Source organism: Ascaphus truei, chromosome 21, assembly GCF_040206685.1.
Source record: "Ascaphus truei isolate aAscTru1 chromosome 21, aAscTru1.hap1, whole genome shotgun sequence".
NCBI classification, from domain to species: Eukaryota; Metazoa; Chordata; class Amphibia; order Anura; family Ascaphidae; genus Ascaphus; species Ascaphus truei.
In genome coordinates this window covers 441,554-463,955 of record NC_134503.1, presented here as the reverse complement: position 1 = coordinate 463,955, position 22,402 = coordinate 441,554, and the positions used below count along the sequence as shown (strand labels likewise).

Genomic DNA, 22,402 nt, shown 5'->3' with positions numbered 1-22,402 from the left:
TTAGTAATAGTCAGCATGGATTTATGAAGGATAGATTTGCCAAACTAACCTTATTTGTTTCTTTGAGGAGGTAAGTAGGAATTTAGACCAGGGTAATGCAGTTGATGTGGTCTACTTAGATTTTGCAAAGGCTTTTGATACGGTTTCACATAATAGGTTGGTGTACAAAATAAAGAAAATTGGACTCAGTAATAATATTTACACCTGGATTGAAAACTGGTTAAAGGACAGACAACAGAGGGTTGTCATAAATTGAACTTTTTCAGGTTGGGCTTAAGTTGTGAGTGGAGTACCTCAAGGATCGGTACTGGGACCCCTGCTTTTTAACATGTTTATTAATGACCTTGAAGTTGGGATCGAGAGCAAAGTCTCCATCTTTGCTGATGATACTAAATTGTGTAAGGTAGTAGAATCAGAACAGGATGTAATTTCTCTCCAGAAGGACTTGGAGAGACTGGAAACGTGGGCAGGTAAATGGCAGATGAGGTTTAATACAGATAAATGTAAGGTTATGCATTTGGGAAACAAGAATAAACAGGCGACTTACAAATTAAATGGAGATATATTGGGGGAATCCTGGATGGAGAAGGATTTAGGAGTGCTTGTAGACAGCAGGCTTAGCAATAGTGCCCAATGTCATGCAGTAGCTGCAAAGGCAAACAAGATCTTATCTTGCATCAAACGTGCAATGGATGGGAGGGAAGTAAACATAATTATGCCCCTTTACAAAGCATTAGTAAAACCACACCTTGAATATGGAGTACAATTTTGGGCACCAATCCTAAGAAAAGACATTATGGAACTAGAGAGAGTGCAGAGAAGAGCCACCAAATTAATAAAGGGGAAGGACAATCTAACTTATGAGGAGAGGCTAAATTATACTTATTTACATTAGCAAAGAGGTGTCTAAGAGGGGATATGATAACTATATACAAATATATTCAGGGACAATACAAGGAGCTTTCAAAAGAACAATTCATCCCACGTGCAGTACAAAGGACTCGGGGCCATCCCTTAAGGTTGGAGGAAAGGAGATTTCACCAGCAACAAAGGAAAGGGATCTGTACAGTAAGGGCAGTTACAATGTGGGATTCATTACCCATGGAGACTGTGATGGCAGATACAATAGATTTGTTCAAAAAAGGTTGGACATCTTTTTAGATGGGAAAGGTATACAGGGATATACCAAATAAGTATACATGAGAAGGATGTTGATCCAGGGATTAATCTGATTGCCAATTCTTGGAGTCAGGAAGGAATTCATTTTTCCCCTTATGAGATATCATTGGATGATGTGACTCTGGGGTTTTTTGTTTGCCTTCCTCTGGATCAATAAGTAAGTATAGATATAGATATAGGATAAAATATCTGTTGTCTTAATTTAGCATAGGTTGAACTTGATGGACGTACGTCTTTTTTCAACCTCATCTACTAGGGAACTATGTAACTATGTAACATGAGTAACTATGTAACATTGACAGGATCCATATACATCACGGCCACAGGTCCCATATACATCACGGTCACAGGTCCCATATACATCACGGCCACAGGTCCCATATACATCACGGCCACAGGGCTCATATATACAACACATTTAAAGGACTCATACACAGGACCTATATACAGCATAGGGCTCATATAAAGCACATAAATAGGGCTCATACAACACTGCCATAGGGACCATATACAGTATGTCTGCAGGGCTCATATACACCATGGACGCAGGACTTATATATAGCGCGTTCACAGCACACATATATACACCACAGATGCAGGACTCCTATATAGCACGGCCACAGGACACATATACACCATGGACACAGGACTCATATACAGCGCGTCCACAGGACACATATACACCACAGATGCAGGATTCCTATACAGCACATCTAATGGGCTCATATACAGCATGTCCACCGAACACATATACACCACGTCCACAGGAATCATATACAGCTCATCCAAAGTACCTATATACCGCACTTCCAGAAAACCCATATACAGCTCGTCCACAGGGCTCATATACAGCACAGCCGCAAGACACATACACCACGGATGCAGGACACATACAGAATGTCTACTGCACTCATATACAGCACGTCCACAGGACACTTATACAGCGCAGCCACGGCTCCTATACAGCACGTGCTGGGAATTGGCGCTGTTAGCAGGGGAAGGGTCCGTGGTACAGGGCTCTGACTGACGGATCCTCAGAAGATATTAAACTCTTTATAGCATTATTACCCCGGGGTGATTGCCCCTCTCGTTCTGTGTACTTAGCATCCTTTTCCTTTCTGCCCCAAACTCCCTTCTACCATCGCCTTCCCACAAAAACACATGCACCTTATACAGATACACGTGGCAGCGGGTCACTATCGTGGCTGTGATGTACTCCTGGTCACTAATGTGGCTGTGAGTCACTAATGTGGCAGCGGGTCACTAATGTGGCAGTGATGTACTCCTGGTCACTAATGTGGCAGTGAGGAACTAACGTGGCAGTGATGTACTCTGGGTCACTAATGTGGCAGTGAGGAACTAACGTGGCAGTGATGTACTCTGGGTCACTAATGTGGCAGCGGGTCCCTAAAGTGGCAGTGGGTCACTAACGTGGCCGTGATATACTCCTGGTCACTAACGTGGCAGTGAGTCACTAATGTGGCCGTGATGTACTCCTGGTCACTAATGTGGCAGCGACTCACTAACGTGGCAGTGGTGTACTCCGGGTCACTAACGTGGCAGCAGGTCACTAACGTGGCCTTGATGTACTCCTTGCCACTGAGCCCAGGCTGGATAACCGTCTCCGAGTCTCACGGACGTGGCGTCAGTAACACTCATTTTTAGCATCAGAAGCGAGCCCTGTATAACACGTGTGTAATCACACACCCTGTCACACGAGAGCGGTGAGCCCTGTATAACACGCGTGTAATCACACACCCTGTCACACGAGAGCGGCGAGCCCTGTATAACACGCGTGTGATCACACACCCTGTCCCACGAGAGCGGCGAGCCCTGTATAACACGCGTGTAATCAAACACCCTGTCACACGAGAGCGGAGAGCCCTGTATAACACGCGTGTGATCACACATCCTGTCCCACGAGAGCGGCGAGCCCTGTATAACACGCGTGTAATCAAACACCCTGTCACACGAGAGCGGCGAGCCCTGTATAACACGCGTGTAATCACACACCCTGTCGCACGAGAGCGGCGAGCCCTGTATAACACGCGTGTAATCACACACCCTGTCGCACGAGAGCGGCGAGCCCTGTATAACACGCGTGTAATCACACACCCTGTCACACAAGAGCGGCGAGCCCTGTATAACACGCGTGTAATCACACACCCTGTCACACGAGAACGGTGAGCCCTGTATAACACGCGTGTGATCACACACCCTGTCACACGAGAGCGGCGAGCCCTGTATAACACGCGTGTAATCACACACCCTGTCGCACGAGAGCGGCGAGCCCTGTATAACACGCGTGTAATCACACACCCTGTCGCACGAGAGCGGCGAGCCCTGTATAACACGCGTGTAATCACACACCCTGTCGCACGAGAGCGGCGAGCACTGTATAACACGCGTGTAATCACACACCCTGTCACACGAGAGCGGCGAGCCCTGTATAACACGCGTGTAATCACACACCCTGTCCAACGAGAGCGGCGAGCCCTGTATAACACGCGTGTAATCACACACCCTGTCACACGAGAGCGGCGAGCCCTGTATAACACGCGTGTAATCACACACCCTGTCACACGAGAGCGGCGAGCCCTGTATAACACGCGTGTAATCACACACCCTGTCACACGAGAGCGGCGAGCCCTGTATAACACGCGTGTAATCACACACCCTGTCACACGAGAGCGGCGAGCCCTGTATAACACGCGTGTAATCACACACCCTGTCACACGAGAGCAGCGAGCCCTGTATAACACGCGTGTAATCACACACCCTGTCACACGAGAGCGGCGAGCCCTGTATAACACGCGTGTAATTACACACCCTGTCCAACGAGAGCGGCGAGCCCTGTATAACACGCGTGTAATCACACACCCTGTCACACGAGAGCGGCGAGCCCTGTATAACACGCGTGTAATCACACACCCTGTCACACGAGAGCGGCGAGCCCTGTATAACACGCATGTAATCACACACCCTGTCACACGAGAGCGGCGAGCCCTGTATAACACGCGTGTAATCACACACCCTGTCACACGAGAACGGCGAGCCCTGTATAACACGCGTGTGATCACACACCCTGTCGCACAAGAGCGGCGAGACCTGTATAACAAGCGTGTTGTGTGTGGGCTATATATACCGGACTGGTGGTGTGTGGGCTATATATACGGGGACTTGTGGTGTGTGGGATATATACGGAACTGGTGGTGTGTGGGCTATATATACGGGGACTTGTGTGTGGGATATATATACGGGACTGGTGGTGTGTGGGCTATATATACGGGACTGGTGGTGTGTGGGCTATATATACGGGACTGGTGGTGTGTGGGCTATATATACGGGGACTTGTGTGTGGGATATATATACGGGACTGGTGGTGTGTGGGCTATATATACGGGGACTTGTGGTGTGTGGGATATATATACGAGGACTTGTGGTGTGTGGGCTATATATACGGGACTTGTGGTGTGTGGGCTATATATACGGGACTTGTGGTGTGTGGGCTATATATACGGAACTGGTGGTGTGTGGGATATATATTTGGGGACTTGTGGTGTGTGGGCTATATATACGGGACTTGTGGTGTGTGGGCTATATATATATGGGACTTGGGGTGTGTGGGCTATATATACGGGACTTGTGGTGTCTGGGCTATATATACAGGACTGGTGGTGTGTGGTATATATATACGGGACTTGTGGTGTGTGGGCTATATATACGGGACTTGTGTGTGGGCTATATATACGGGACTTGTGGTGTGTGGGCTATATATATGGGGACTTGTGGTGTGTGGGCTATATATACGGGGACTGGTGGTGTGTGGGCTATATATATATATATATACGGGACTTGTGGTGTGTGGTCTATATATACGGGGACTTGTGGTGTGTGGGATATATATACGGGGACTTGTGGTGTGTGGGCTATATATACAGGACTGGTGGTGTGTGGGCTATATATACGGGGACTTGTGGTGTGTGGGCTATATATATATATATATATACGGGACTTGTGGTGTGTGGTCTATATATACGGGGACTTGTGGTGTGTGGGATATATATACGGGGACTTGTGGTGTGTGGGCTATATATATGGGACTGGTGGTGTGTCGGCTATATATACGGGACTTGTGGTGTGTTGGCTATATATACGGGACTGGTGGTGTGTGGGATATATATACGGGACTTGTGGTGTGTGGGCTATATATACGGGGACTTGTGGTGTGTGGGCTATATATACGAGACTTGTGGTGTGTGGGCTATATATATACGGGACTGGTGGTGTGTGGGCTCTATATACGGGGACTGGTGGTGTGTGGGATATATATACGGGGACTGGTGGTGTGTGGGCTATATATACGGGGACTTGTGGTGTGTGGGCTATATATACCGGACTGGTGGTGTGTGGGCTATATATATGGGGACTTGTGGTGTGTGGGATATATATACGGGGACTGGTGGTGTGTGGGCTATATATACGGGGACTTGTGGTGTGTGGGCTATATATACAGGACTTGTGGTGTGTGGGCTATATATACGGGACTTGTGGTGTGTGGGCTATATATACGGGGACTGGTGGTGTGTGGGCTATATATACGGGGACTGGTGGTGTGTGGGCTATATATATGGGGACATGTGGTGTGTGGGCTGTATATACGGGACTTGTGGTGTGTGGGCTATATATACGGGACTGGTGGTGTGTGGGCTATATATACAGGGACTGGTGGTGTGTGGGATATATATACGGGACTGGTGGTGTGTGGGCTATATATACGGGACTGGTGGTGTGTGGGCTATATATACGGGACTGGTGGTGTGTGGGATATATATACGGGGACTGGTGGTGTGTGGGCTATATATACGGGGACTTGTGGTGTGTGGGATATATATACGGGACTGGTGGTGTGTGGGCTATATATACGGGACTTGTGGTGTGTGGGCTCTATATACCGGACTGGTGGTGTGTGGGCTATATATATGGGGACTGGTGGTGTGTGGGCTATATATACCGGACTGGTGGTGTGTGGGCTATATATACGGGGACTTGTGGTGTGTGGGATATATATACCGGACTGGTGGTGTGTGGGCTATATATACGGGACTTGTGGTGTGTGGGCTATATATACGGGACTTGTGGTGTGTGGGCTATATATACCGGACTGGTGGTGTGTGGGCTATATATATGGGGACTTGTGGTGTGTGGGATATATATATACCGGACTGGTGGTGTGTGGGCTATATATACGGGACTTGTGGTGTGTGGGCTATATATACCGGACTGGTGGTGTGTGGGCTATATCTATGGGGACTTGTGGTGTGTGGGATATATATATACCGGACTGGTGGTGTGTGGGCTATATATACGGGGACTGGTGGTGTGTGGGCTATATATACGGGGACTTGTGGTGTGTGGGCTATATATACGGGACTTGTGGTGTGTGGGCTATATATACGGGACTTGTGGTGTGTGGGCTATATATACGGGGACTTGTGGTGTGTGGGCTATATATACTGGACTGGTGGTGTGTGGGCTATATATACGGGGACTTGTGGTGTGTGGGATATATATACCGGACTGGTGGTGTGTGGGCTATATATACGGGGACTTGTGGTGTGTGGGCTATATATACGGGACTTGTGGTGTGTGGGCTATATATACGGGGTCTGGTGGTGTGTGGGCTATATATACGGGACTTGTGGTGTGTGGGCTATATATACGGGGACTGGTGGTGTGTGGGCTATATATACGGGGACTGGTGGTGTGTGGGATATATATATATGGGGACTGGTGGTGTGTGGGATATATATACGGGGACTTGTGGTGTGTGGGCTATATATACGGGGACTGGTGGTGTGTGGGCTATATATACCGGACTGGGCGTGTGTGGGCTATATATATGGGGACTTGTGGTTTGTGGGCTATATATACGGGACTGGTGGTGTGTGGGCTATATATACGGGGACTGGTGGTGTGTGGGCTATATATACGGGACTGGTGGTGTGTGGGATATATATACGGGGACTGGTGGTGTGTGGGCATTATACACGGGACTTGTGGTGTGTGGGCTATATATACGGGACCTGTGGTGTGTGGGATATATATATACGGGGACTTGTGGTGTGTGGGCTATATATACGGGGACTTGTGGTGTGTGGGCTAAATATACGGGGACTTGTGGTGTGTGGGCTATATATACGGGGACTTGTGGTGTGTGGGCTATATATACGGGGACTGGTGGTGTGTGGGCTATATATATATATGGGGACTTGTGGTGTGTGGGCTATATATACGGGGACTTGTGGTGTGTGGGCTATATATACGGGGACTTGTGGTGTGTGGGCTATATATACGGGACTTGTGGTGTGTGGGCTATATATACAGGACTGGTGGTGTGTGGGCTATATATACGGGACTTGTGGTGTGTGGGCTATATATACGGGGACTTGTGGTGTGTGGGCTGTATATACGGGACTTGTGGTTTGTGGGCTATATATACGGGGACTTGTGGTGTGTGGGCTGTATATACAGGACTTGTGGTGTGTGGGCTATACATACGGGACTTGTGTGTGGGCTATATATATGGGACTTGTGGTGTGTGGGCTGTATATACGGGACATGTGGTGTGTGGGCTATATATATGGGGACTTGTGGTGTGTGGGCTGTATATACGGGACTTGTGGTGTGTGGGCTATATATACGGGGACTTGTGGTGTGTGGGCTGTATATACGGGACTTGTGGTGTGTGGCCTGTATATACGGGAACTTGTGGTGTGTGGGCTGTATATACGGGACTTGTGGTGTGTGGGCTGTATATACAGGACTTGTGGTGTGTGGGCTATATATACGGGGACTGGTGGTGTGTGGGCTATATATATACGGGGACTTGTGGTGTGTGGGATATATATACGGGACTTGTGGTGTGTGGGCTATATATACGGGGACTTGTGGTGTGTGGGATATATATATATGGGGACTTGTGGTGTGTGGGCTATATATACGGGACTTGTGGTGTGTGGGCTATATATACAGGACTGGTGGTGTGTGGGCTATATATACGGGACTGGTGGTGTGTGGGCTATATATATACGGGACTGGTGGTGTGTGGGCTATATATACGGGACCTGTGGTGTGTGGGCTATATATACGGGACCTGTGGTGTGTGGGCTATATATACGGGACCTGTGGTGTGTGGGCTATATATACGGGACTTGTGTTGTGTGGGCTATATATACGGGACTGGTGGTGTGTGGGCTGTATATACGGGGACTTGTGGTGTGTGGGCTGTATATACAGGACTTGTGGTGTGTGGGCTATACATACGGGACTTGTGTGTGGGCTATATATACGGGACTTGTGGTATGTGGGCTGTATATACGGGACTTGTGGTGTGTGGGCTATATATACGGGGACTTGTGGTGTGTGGGCTGTATATACGGGACTTGTGGTGTGTGGTGTGTGGACTGTATATACGGGGACTTGTGGTGTGTGGGCTGTATATACGGGACTTGTGGTGTGTGGGCTGTATATACAGGACTTGTGGTGTGTGGGCTATATATACAGGGACTTGTGGTGTGTGGGCTATATATACGGGGACTTGTGGTGTGTGGGCTATATATACAGGGACTTGTGGTGTGTGGGCTATATATACGGGGACTTGTGGTGTGTGGGCTATATATACGGGGACTGGTGGTGTGTGGGATATATATACGGGACCTGTGGTGTGTGGGATATATATACGGGACCTGTGGTGTGTGGGCTATATATACGGGGACTGGTGGTGTGTGGGATATATATACGGGACCTGTGGTGTGTGGGATATATATACGGGACCTGTGGTGTGTGGGCTATATATACGGGGACTGGTGGTGTGTGGGCTATCTCCTGCTGCTCACACCGCGGGGCGCGGAGAAATCTGTGCGCTGTCCCGGTGAACGTCTGCACTATACACGCCCACCTACAGCTGCTCTGGGACCCTCCCTGGGGAAGCCTGCAGTGGGTGAGGGTCTTCTTAGGGCAAGGATGGTGCAAGAAAACCCCACTCACATACCGGGGTCCTGGAACACATGGGGGGGGGGGTTATCCCCCCAGGAACCAGACATTGCCACGGGTAAAAGAGTAGTGGATGCATTAAACAAACTTACAGTGGGAGGAGGTTCGGTAATAGGGGCAGACACAGGGGAACCAAACCCCCCATCAGGGTACCCATGACTCACCCCAGCGTTGTCATGGTGACTATAGTGTACCAGAAGGAGGCCGGGATGCTGGTGAACTTGGTCTTGCCGGTACCTTTCTCTGCGTAGAACATGACGGTGGCGAAGATGATGATGGCCATGGTGAGGGAGAAGAGCAGGAAGCCGAGCTCCGAGGCGCAGCTCTTCAGCGTGTACCCGAGGATCCGCAGCCCCTGCGAGTGCCGGGAGAACTTGAAGATCCGGAAGACGCGGAAGACGCGCAGCGTGACGAAGGCGCCACTCACGTCCTCGTTCTCCGGCATCACTAGGCCGATGTAATAAGGCATGATAGCCACCACGTCGATGATACTCATGACGCTGCGCATGAACTTGCAGCGGCACGGCGCCGCAAACAGGCGCATGAGGTACTCGAAGGTGAAGATGAGGACGCAGGCCGTGTCCATGCAGAAGAAGGAGAGCCAGTACTTCTCCCCACATGGAAGCTCCTTGAGGCGCCCGGCCGGCGGGCGGCAGGGCACCGTCTCCACCACATTGGCAATGACGGACACAGCGATGAAGAAGCCAGTGACATAGTAGAAGACAAGCGCCATGGTGCTGGTGTGCGGGTTCTCGAAGGCCCTCCAGAGTCGCTGGCGGAAAGTGCTATTGGGGGGTAGAGGGGCTTCGTTGGCTGTCTCAGCCTCGGTGTCCTCCGCCAGTCTCTCGAGGTTCTCCTTCTTGCGGTCACGGTATTCCTCCAGGCAGCAGTCTCCAATGATCTCTGGGACGATGCCATAGAAGGACAGCTCTTCGTCGTAGGCCTGGATGCACTCGTGCCGGGGGTAGTGCAGTTTGCCCGTGCGGTAGAAGTTGAGGATGTGCCTGAACATTTCGGGATCCCTGTCAAAGAAATACTCCTGCGTCTCCTGGTTGAAGAAGAAGTCCTTCTCGGTGCTACCGAGCAGAGTGTCCGGATACCGGTCTAGAGTGTTTTTCCAGGTCTGGAACTTCCTGCCGCTCACGTTCACCACCAGGATCTCATCGTTTCTCTTCCTCTTGTCGCTGGGAGGTTTTGGCATTGATCTCTTGGCAAGAGGTAGCCATCCCACCGCTGCTGCCCGAGCAAACGGGAGCCAGGTTGCCACTCCGGCTGCCATGATTGATTGGCTAAGTCTTCAGTAGCCGCAAGTCCAAAGTTTGATGCTGGAACTTGACCATGAACACCTGAACAGGCCACAGGGAGAGGTGGCAAGTCTCCAGGAACCCAAAACAAGTCCCAGATGTCAGCGAAGGGTAACAGAGATAGGGATCCCCGGGGAGGCCGGTCAGAGTTTGCAGCACATCGCCATATTTACTCAGGGGCGATACTCTGCTTACTAATCCTGTGTGGGGTTCCTGGGACCAGTGGCGCCTGTGTGGGATCCCTGACCAGTGTCCACCCCGTGCAGTGTTTGCTGCTCCGTGGCTGGTAACCCTTTTCTCGCTGGTTAGAGCTGCCGACCGTCACTGCCGCTCCGATATTGGCTGGACATCCAGGCTGCGGTGCATCCCCTCCCCTGGCACATTAGTACGCGGGTATTTCTCCTGAGATGCTGCGTACGCAGAGCTCTTCCCCTAACGCTGCTGGACCTGAAGTGCGCCCGGACCGGAGAAATCCATACGTGCATGTCTATATGTTCCCTCTCAGCTCTCGCCTTCTCTCTTCCCCATCACCCCCTGCTCTTCTCTTCACCGCGGTGCGTGTCTCTCATTGGTACAGCGTGCTGCGCTCTCTTTCTCCATCACATGGACCCGCGGTCTCGATACGCTCAGATAAAGATCCCGCGATGGGTTATCTCTCCGTGTCAGATCCAATGATGGGGCGTCTGCAACAGAGAGGGGGGATCAGTATTACATAGCATAGAAATACGCTCCCCGTGTTACCCCATCCATGCATCAGGTACCTCACACCCCCTCCTAATGCACAGGCATCAGGGACACGTACCTGTCACCCCTCCTAATACACAGGCATCAGGGACACGTACCTCTCTCCCCCTCCTAATACACAGGCATCAGGGACACGTACCTCTCTCCCCCTCCTAATACACAGGTATCAGGGACACGTACCTGTCACCCCTCCTAATACACAGGCATCAGGGACACGTACCTCTCTCCCCCTCCTAATACACAGGCATCAGGGACACGTACCTGACACCCCCTCCTAATACACAGGTATCAGGGACACGTACCTCTAGCCCCCTCCTCATACACAGGCATCAGGGACACGTACCCCCCCCCCTCCTAATACACAGGCATCAGGGACACGTACCTGTCACCCCCTCCTAATACACAGGCATCAGGGACACGTACCTGTCACCCCCTCCTAATACACAGGCATCAGGGACACGTACATCTCTCCCACTCCTAATACACAGGCATCAGAGACACGTACCTCTCACCCCCTCCTAATACACAGGCATCAGGGACACGTACATCTCTCCCACTCCTAATACACAGGCATCAGGGACACGTACCTGTCACCCCCTCCTAATACACAGGCATCAGGGACACGTACATCTCTCCCACTCCTAATACACAGGCATCAGGGACACGTACCCCCCCCCCTCCTAATACACAGGCATCAGGGACACGTACCTGTCACCCCCTCCTAATACACAGGCATCAGGGACACGTACCTGTCACCCCCTCCTAATACACAGGCATCAGGGACACGTACATCTCTCCCACTCCTAATACACAGGCATCAGGGACACGTACCTCTCACCCCCTCCTAATACACAGGCATCAGGGACACGTACCTCTCTCCCCCTCCTAATACACAGGCATCAGGGACACGTACCTCTCTCCCCCTCCTAATACACAGGCATCAGGGACACGTACCTCTCACCCCCTCCTAATACACAGGCATCAGGGACACGTACCTCTCACCTCCTAATACACAGGCATCAGGGACACGTACCTCTCACCCCCTCCTAATACACAGACATCAGGGACACGCACCTCTCACCCCCTCCTAATACACAGGCATCAGGGACACGTACCTCTCACCTCCTAATACACAGGCATCAGGGACACGTACCCCCCCCTCCTAATACACAGGCATCAGGGACACCTCCTCCAATGGCCCCATCCACAATTCTCCCCAATACCCATACAACACCCCCCCCCACACACAATAATTACCCCCCCCCAATACAAAACAGCACTACCCCCTCTCACACACCCAGATTCAATTGCCATACAATTACCTCCCTCCCCCCCCCCCCAATACAGAGAGCACTTACCTCTGGCTGTCGCCGCCGGGCCCCCCAGCTGCTGCGGCCTCTCTCTCCCGCTGGGAGCTGGGCCGGAGGTACGGGCACCGGCGGTGTGAGAGGCCGCAGGAGAGCCGGGGCGGCAACAACCAGAGGCGCGGCCCGGCGTACTTCCAACACCGGCGTCCGGGACAGCAGTCCCGGCTCTCCCCCCTCCATCTAATACACAGGCATCAGGGACACGTACCTCTCTCCCCCTCCTAATACACAGGCATCAGGGACACGTACCTCTCTCCCCCTCCTAATACACAGGCATCAGGGACACGTACCTCTCACCCCCTCCTAATACACAGGCATCAGGGACACGTACCTCTCTCCCCCTCCTAATACACAGGCATCAGGGACACGTACCTCTCTCCCCCTCCTAATACACAGGCATCAGGGACACGTACCTCTCACCCCTCCTAATACACAGGCATCAGGGACACGTACCTCTCACCCCTCCTAATACACAGGCACCAGGGACACGTACCACTCACCCCCTCCTAATACACAGGCATCAGGGACACTTATCTCTCTCCCCCTCCATCTAATACACAGGCATCAGGGACACGTACCTCTCTCCCCTCCATCTAATACACAGGCATCAGGGACACGTACCTCTCTCCCCCTCCTAATACACAGGCATCAGAGACACGTACCTCTCACCCCTCCTAATACACAGGCACCAGGGACACGTACCTCTCTCCCCCTCCTAATACACAGGCATCAGGGACACGTACCTCTCACCCCTCCTAATACACAGGCATCAGGGACACGTACCTCTCACCCCCTCCTAATACACAGGCATCAGGGACACGTACCTCTCTCCCCCTCCTAATACACAGGCATCAGGGACACGTACCTCTCTCCCCCTCCTAATACACAGGCATCAGGGACACGTACCTCTCACCCCTCCTAATACACAGGCATCAGGGACACGTACCTCTCACCCCTCCTAATACACAGGCACCAGGGACACGTACCACTCACCCCCTCCTAATACACAGGCATCAGGGACACTTATCTCTCTCCCCCTCCATCTAATACACAGGCATCAGGGACACGTACCTCTCTCCCCTCCATCTAATACACAGGCATCAGGGACACGTACCTCTCTCCCCCTCCTAATACACAGGCATCAGAGACACGTACCTCTCCCCCCTCCTAATACAGACATCAGGGACACGTACCTCTCACCCCTCCTAATACACAGGCATCAGGGACACGTACCTCTCTCCCCTCCATCTAATACACAGGCATCAGGGACACGTACCTCTCACCCCCTCCTAATATACAGGCATCAGGGACACGTACCTCTCACCCCTCCTAATACACAGGCATCAGGGACACGTACCTCTCACCCCTCCTAATACACAGGCATCAGGGACACGTACCTCTCACCCCTCCTAATACACAGGCATCATGGACACGTACCTCTCACTCCTCCTAATACACAGACATCAGGGACACGTACCTCTCACCCCCTCCTAATACACAGGCATCAGGGACACATACCTCTCACCCCCTCCTAATACACAGGCATCATGGACACGTACCTCTCACCCCTCCTAATACACAGGCATCAGGGACACGTACCTCTCTCCCCCTCCTATTACACAGGCATCAGGGACACGTACCTCTCACGCCCTCCTAATACACAGGCTTCAGGCACACGTACATCTCACCCCTCCTAATACACAGGCATCAGGGACACGTACCTCTCACCCCCTCCTAATACACAGACATCAGGGACACGTACCTCTCACCCCTCCTATTACACAGGCATCAGGGACACATACCTCTCACCCCTCCTAATACACAGGCATCAGGGACACGTATCTCTCACCCCCTCCTAATACACAGGGACACATACCTCTCACCCCCTCCTAATACACAGGCATCATGGACACGTACCTCTCACCCCTCCTAATACACAGGCATCAGGGACACGTACCTCTCACCCCTCCTAATACACAGGCATCAGGGACACGTACCTCTCACCCCTCCTAATACACAGGCATCAGGGACACATACCTCTCACCCCTCCTAATACACAGACATCATGGACACGTACCTCTCACCCCCTCCTAATACACAGGCATCAGGGACACGTACCTCTCACCCCTCCTAATACACAGGCATCAGGGACACGTACCTCTCACCCCTCCTAATACACAGGCATCAGGGACACGTACCTCTCACCCCTCCTAATACACAGGCATCAGGGACACATACCTCTCACCCCCTCCTAATACACAGACATCAGGACACGTACCTCTCACCCCCCCTCCTAATACACAGACTTCAGGCACACGTACATCTCACCCCTCCTAATACACAGGCATCAGGGACACTTACCTCTCACCCCCTCCTAATACACAGGAATCAGGGACACGTACCTCTCTCCCCCTCCTAATACACAGACATCAGGGACACTTACCTCTCACCCCCTCCTAATACACAGACATCAGGTACACGTACCTCTCACTCCATTCTAATACACAGACATCAGGGACACGTAGCTATCACACCCTCCTAATACACAGGCATCAGGGACACGTACCTCTCACCTCCTAATACACAGGTATCAGGGACACATACCTCTCACCTCTTCCTAATACACAGGCATCAAGGACACGTACCTCTCTCCCCCCCCTAATACACAGGCATCAGGACACATACCTCTCAGCGACATCACAAACACAATCAGTGTGACAAAGGTAGAAGTGTAGGCTCACACATACTGTGTACAATATACAGTCACAGATCTGCACTCTCACATACTGTGTACAATATACAGTCACAGATCTGCACTCACACATACTGTGCAATATACAGTCACAGATCTGCACTCACACATACTGTACAATATACAGTCACAGATCTGCACTTACACATACTGTACAATATACAGTCACAGATCTGCACTCACACATACTGTACAATATACAGTCACAGATCTGCACTCACACATACTGTACAATATACAGTCACAGATCTGCACTCACACATACTGTACAATATACAGTCACAGATCTGCACTCTCACATACTGTGTACAATATACAGTCACAGATCTGCACTCACACATACTGTACAATATACAGTCACAGATCTGCACTCACACATACTGTGTACAATATACAGTCACAGATCTGCACTCACACATACTGTGTACAATATACAGTCACAGATCTGCACTCACACATACTGTACAATATACAGTCACAGATCTGCACTCACACATACTGTACAATATACAGTCACAGATCTGCACTCACACATACTGTGTACAATATACAGTCACAGATCTGCACTCACACATACTGTGTACAATATACAGTCACAGATCTGCACTCACACATACTGTACAATATACAGTCACAGATCTGCACTCACACATACTGTACAATATACAGTCACAGATCTGCACTCACACATACTGTACAATATACAGTCACAGATCTGCACTCACACATACTGTACAATATACAGTCACAGATCTGCACTCACACATACTGTACAATATACAGTCACAGATCTGCACTCACACATACTGTGTACAATATACAGTCACAGATCTGCACTCACACATACTGTGTACAATATACAGTCACAGATCTGCACTCTCACATACTGTACAATATACAGTCACAGATCTGCACTCACACATACTGTGTACAATATACAGTCACAGATCTGCACTTACACATACTGTACAATATACAGTCACAGATCTGCACTCACACATACTGTACAATATACAGTCACAGATCTGCACTCACACATACTGTACAATATACAGTCACAGATCTGCACTCACACATACTGTACAATATACAGTCACAGATCTGCACTCACACATACTGTACAATATACAGTCACAGATCTGCACTCACACATACTGTGTACAATATACAGTCACAGATCTGCACTCACACATACTGTACAATATACAGTCACAGATCTGCACTCACACATACTGTACAATATACAGTCACAGATCTGAACTCACACATACTGTGTACAATATACAGTCACAGATCTGCACTCACACATACTGTACAATATACAGTCACAGATCTGCACTCACACATACTGTGTACAATATACAGTCACAGATCTGCACTCACACATACTGTGTACAATATACAGTCACAGATCTGCACTCACACATACTGTGTACAATATACAGTCACAGATCTGCACTCTCACATACTGTGTACAATATACAGTCACAGATCTGCACTCACACATACTGTGCAATATACAGTCACAGATCTGCACTCACACATACTGTACAATATACAGTCACAGATCTGCACTCACACATACTGTACAATATACAGTCACAGATCTGCACTTACACATACTGTACAATATACAGTCACAGATCTGCACTCACACATACTGTACAATATACAGTCACAGATCTGCACTCACACATACTGTACAATATACAGTCACAGATCTGCACTCACACATACTGTACAATATACAGTCACAGATCTGCACTCTCACATACTGTGTACAATATACAGTCACAGATCTGCACTCACACATACTGTACAATATACAGTCACAGATCTGCACTCACACATACTGTGTACAATATACAGTCACAGATCTGCACTCACACATACTGTGTACAATATACAGTCACAGATCTGCACTCACACATACTGTACAATATACAGTCACAGATCTGCACTCACACATACTGTACAATATACAGTCACAGATCTGCACTCACACATACTGTGTACAATATACAGTCACAGATCTGCACTCACACATACTGTGTACAATATACAGTCACAGATCTGCACTCACACATACTGTACAATATACAGTCACAGATCTGCACTCACACATACTGTACAATATACAGTCACAGATCTGCACTCACACATACTGTACAATATACAGTCACAGATCTGCACTCACACATACTGTACAATATACAGTCACAGATCTGCACTCACACATACTGTACAATATACAGTCACAGATCTGCACTCACACATACTGTGTACAATATACAGTCACAGATCTGCACTCACACATACTGTGTACAATATACAGTCACAGATCTGCACTCACACATACTGTACAATATACAGTCACAGATCTGCACTCACACATACTGTGTACAATATACAGTCACAGATCTGCACTCACACATACTGTACAATATACAGTCACAGATCTGCACTCACACATACTGTACAATATACAGTCACAGATCTGCACTCACACATACTGTACAATATACAGTCACAGATCTGCACTCACACATACTGTACAATATACAGTCACAGATCTGCACTCACACATACTGTACAATATACAGTCACAGATCTGCACTCACACATACTGTGTACAATATACAGTCACAGATCTGCACTCACACATACTGTACAATATACAGTCACAGATCTGCACTCACACATACTGTACAATATACAGTCACAGATCTGCACTCACACATACTGTGTACAATATACAGTCACAGATCTGCACTCACACATACTGTACAATATACAGTCACAGATCTGCACTCACACATACTGTGTACAATATACAGTCACAGATCTGCACTCACACATACTGTACAATATACAGTCACAGATCTGCACTCACACATACTGTGTACAATATACAGTCACAGATCTGCACTCACACATACTGTACAATATACAGTCACAGATCTGCACTCACACATACTGTACAATATACAGTCACAGATCTGCACTCACACATACTGTACAATATACAGTCACAGATCTGCACTCACACATACTGTACAATATACAGTCACAGATCTGCACTCACACATACTGTGTACAATATACAGTCACAGATCTGCACTCACACATACTGTACAATATACAGTCACAGATCTGCACTCACACATACTGTGTACAATATACAGTCACAGATCTGCACTCACACATACTGTACAATATACAGTCACAGATCTGCACTCACACATACTGTACAATATACAGTCACAGATCTGCACTCACACATACTGTGTACAATATACAGTCACAGATCTGCACTCACACATACTGTGTACAATATACAGTCACAGATCTGCACTCACACATACTGTACAATATACAGTCACAGATCTGCACTCACACATACTGTGTACAATATACAGTCACAGATCTGCACTCACACATACTGTGTACAATATACAGTCACAGATCTGCACTCACACATACTGTACAATATACAGTCACAGATCTGCACTCACACATACTGTGTACAATATACAGTCACAGATCTGCACTCACACATACTGTACAATATACAGTCACAGATCTGCACTCACACATACTGTACAATATACAGTCACAGATCTGCACTCACACATACTGTACAATATACAGTCACAGATCTGCACTCACACATACTGTACAATATACAGTCACAGATCTGCACTCACACATACTGTACAATATACAGTCACAGATCTGCACTCACACATACTGTACAATATACAGTCACAGATCTGCACTCTCACATACTGTGTACAATATACAGTCACAGATCTGCACTCACACATACTGTACAATATACAGTCACAGATCTGCACTCACACATACTGTACAATATACAGTCACAGATCTGCACTCACACATACTGTACAATATACAGTCACAGATCTGCACTCACACATACTGTACAATATACAGTCACAGATCTGCACTCACACATACTGTACAATATACAGTCACAGATCTGCACTCACACATACTGTACAATATACAGTCACAGATCTGCACTCACACATACTGTACAATATACAGTCACAGATCTGCACTCACACATACTGTACAATATACAGTCACAGATCTGCACTCACACATACTGTACAATATACAGTCACAGATCTGCACTCACACATACTGTACAATATACAGTCACAGATCTGCACTCACACATACTGTACAATATACAGTCACAGATCTGCACTCACACATACTGTACAATATACAGTCACAGATCTGCACTCACACATACTGTGTACAATATACAGTCACAGATCTGCACTCACACATACTGTACAATATACAGTCACAGATCTGCACTCACACATACTGTACAATATACAGTCACAGATCTGCACTCACACATACTGTACAATATACAGTCACAGATCTGCACTCACACATACTGTACAATATACAGTCACAGATCTGCACTCACACATACTGTGTACAATATACAGTCACAGATCTGCACTCACACATACTGTGTACAATATACAGTCACAGATCTGCACTCACACATACTGTGTACAATATACAGTCACAGATCTGCACTCACACATACTGTGTACAATATACAGTCACAGATCTGCACTCACACATACTGTACAATATACAGTCACAGATCTGCACTCACACATACTGTGTACAATATACAGTCACAGATCTGCACTCACACATACTGTACAATATACAGTCACAGATCTGCACTCACACATACTGTGTACAATATACAGTCACAGATCTGCACTCACACATACTGTACAATATACAGTCACAGATCTGCACTCACACATACTGTACAATATACAGTCACAGATCTGCACTCACACATACTGTGTACAATATACAGTCACAGATCTGCACTCACACATACTGTACAATATACAGTCACAGATCTGCACTCACACATACTGTACAATATACAGTCACAGATCTGCACTCACACATACTGTACAATATACAGTCACAGATCTGCACTCACACATACTGTACAATATACAGTCACAGATCTGCACTCACACATACTGTACAATATACAGTCACAGATCTGCACTCACACATACTGTACAATATACAGTCACAGATCTGCACTCACACATACTGTACAATATACAGTCACAGATCTGCACTCACACATACTGTACAATATACAGTCACAGATCTGCACTCACACATACTGTACAATATACAGTCACAGATCTGCACTCACACATACTGTACAATATACAGTCACAGATCTGCACTCACACATACTGTACAATATACAGTCACAGATCTGCACTCACACATACTGTACAATATACAGTCACAGATCTGCACTCACACATACTGTACAATATACAGTCACAGATCTGCACTCACACATACTGTACAATATACAGTCACAGATCTGCACTCACACATACTGTACAATATACAGTCACAGATCTGCACTCACACATACTGTACAATATACAGTCACAGATCTGCACTCACACATACTGTACAATATACAGTCACAGATCTGCACTCACACATACTGTGTACAATATACAGTCACAGATCTGCACTCACACATACTGTACAATATACAGTCACAGATCTGCACTCACACATACTGTACAATATACAGTCACAGATCTGCACTCACACATACTGTACAATATACAGTCACAGATCTGCACTCACACATACTGTACAATATACAGTCACAGATCTGCACTCACACATACTGTACAATATACAGTCACAGATCTGCACTCACACATACTGTACAATATACAGTCACAGATCTGCACTCACACATACTGTACAATATACAGTCACAGATCTGCACTCACACATACTGTACAATATACAGTCACAGATCTGCACTCACACATACTGGTACAATATACAGTCACAGATCTGCACTCACACATACTGTACAATATACAGTCACAGATCTGCACTCACACATACTGTACAATATACAGTCACAGATCTGCACTCACACATACTGTGTACAATATACAGTCACAGATCTGCACTCACACATACTGTACAATATACAGTCACAGATCTGCACTCACACATACTGTACAATATACAGTCACAGATCTGCACTCACACATACTGTGTACAATATACAGTCACAGATCTGCACTCACACATACTGTGTACAATATACAGTCACAGATCTGCACTCACACATACTGTTGTACAATATACAGTCACAGATCTGCACTCACACATACTGTGTACAATATACAGTCACAGATCTGCACTCACACATACTGTGTACAATATACAGTCACAGATCTGCACTCACACATACTGTGTACAATATACAGTCACAGATCTGCACTCACACATACTGGTACAATATACAGTCACAGATCTGCACTCACACATACTGTACAATATACAGTCACAGATCTGCACTCACACATACTGTACAATATACAGTCACAGATCTGCACTCACACATACTGTACAATATACAGTCACAGATCTGCACTCACACATACTGTACAATATACAGTCACAGATCTGCACTCACACATACTGTGTACAATATACAGTCACAGATCTGCACTCACACATACTGTACAATATACAGTCACAGATCTGCACTCACACATACTGTACAATATACAGTCACAGATCTGCACTCACACATACTGTACAATATACAGTCACAGATCTGCACTCACACATACTGTGTACAATATACAGTCACAGATCTGCACTCACACATACTGTACAATATACAGTCACAGATCTGCACTCACACATACTGTACAATATACAGTCACAGATCTGCACTCACACATACTGTACAATATACAGTCACAGATCTGCACTCACACATACTGTACAATATACAGTCACAGATCTGCACTCACACATACTGTACAATATACAGTCACAGATCTGCACTCACACATACTGTGTACAATATACAGTCACAGATCTGCACTCACACATACTGTACAATATACAGT

At 47.8% G+C, this 22,402-nt stretch overlaps 1 protein-coding gene across 1 annotated transcript in view; it reads right to left on the bottom strand.

Moving 5' to 3' along the window:
* The window catches only part of KCND1 (potassium voltage-gated channel subfamily D member 1), a 65,210-nt gene extending 53,993 nt beyond the window's left edge, over positions 1–11,217 (bottom strand). The window contains exon 1 of the mRNA XM_075578298.1: positions 9,399–11,217. Coding sequence (XP_075434413.1) covers positions 9,399–10,513 — 1,115 coding nt within the window. The 5' untranslated portion in view covers positions 10,514–11,217. The remainder of the gene's footprint in view (positions 1–9,398) is intronic.
* Between the last annotated feature and the right edge of the window lie 11,185 nt (positions 11,218–22,402).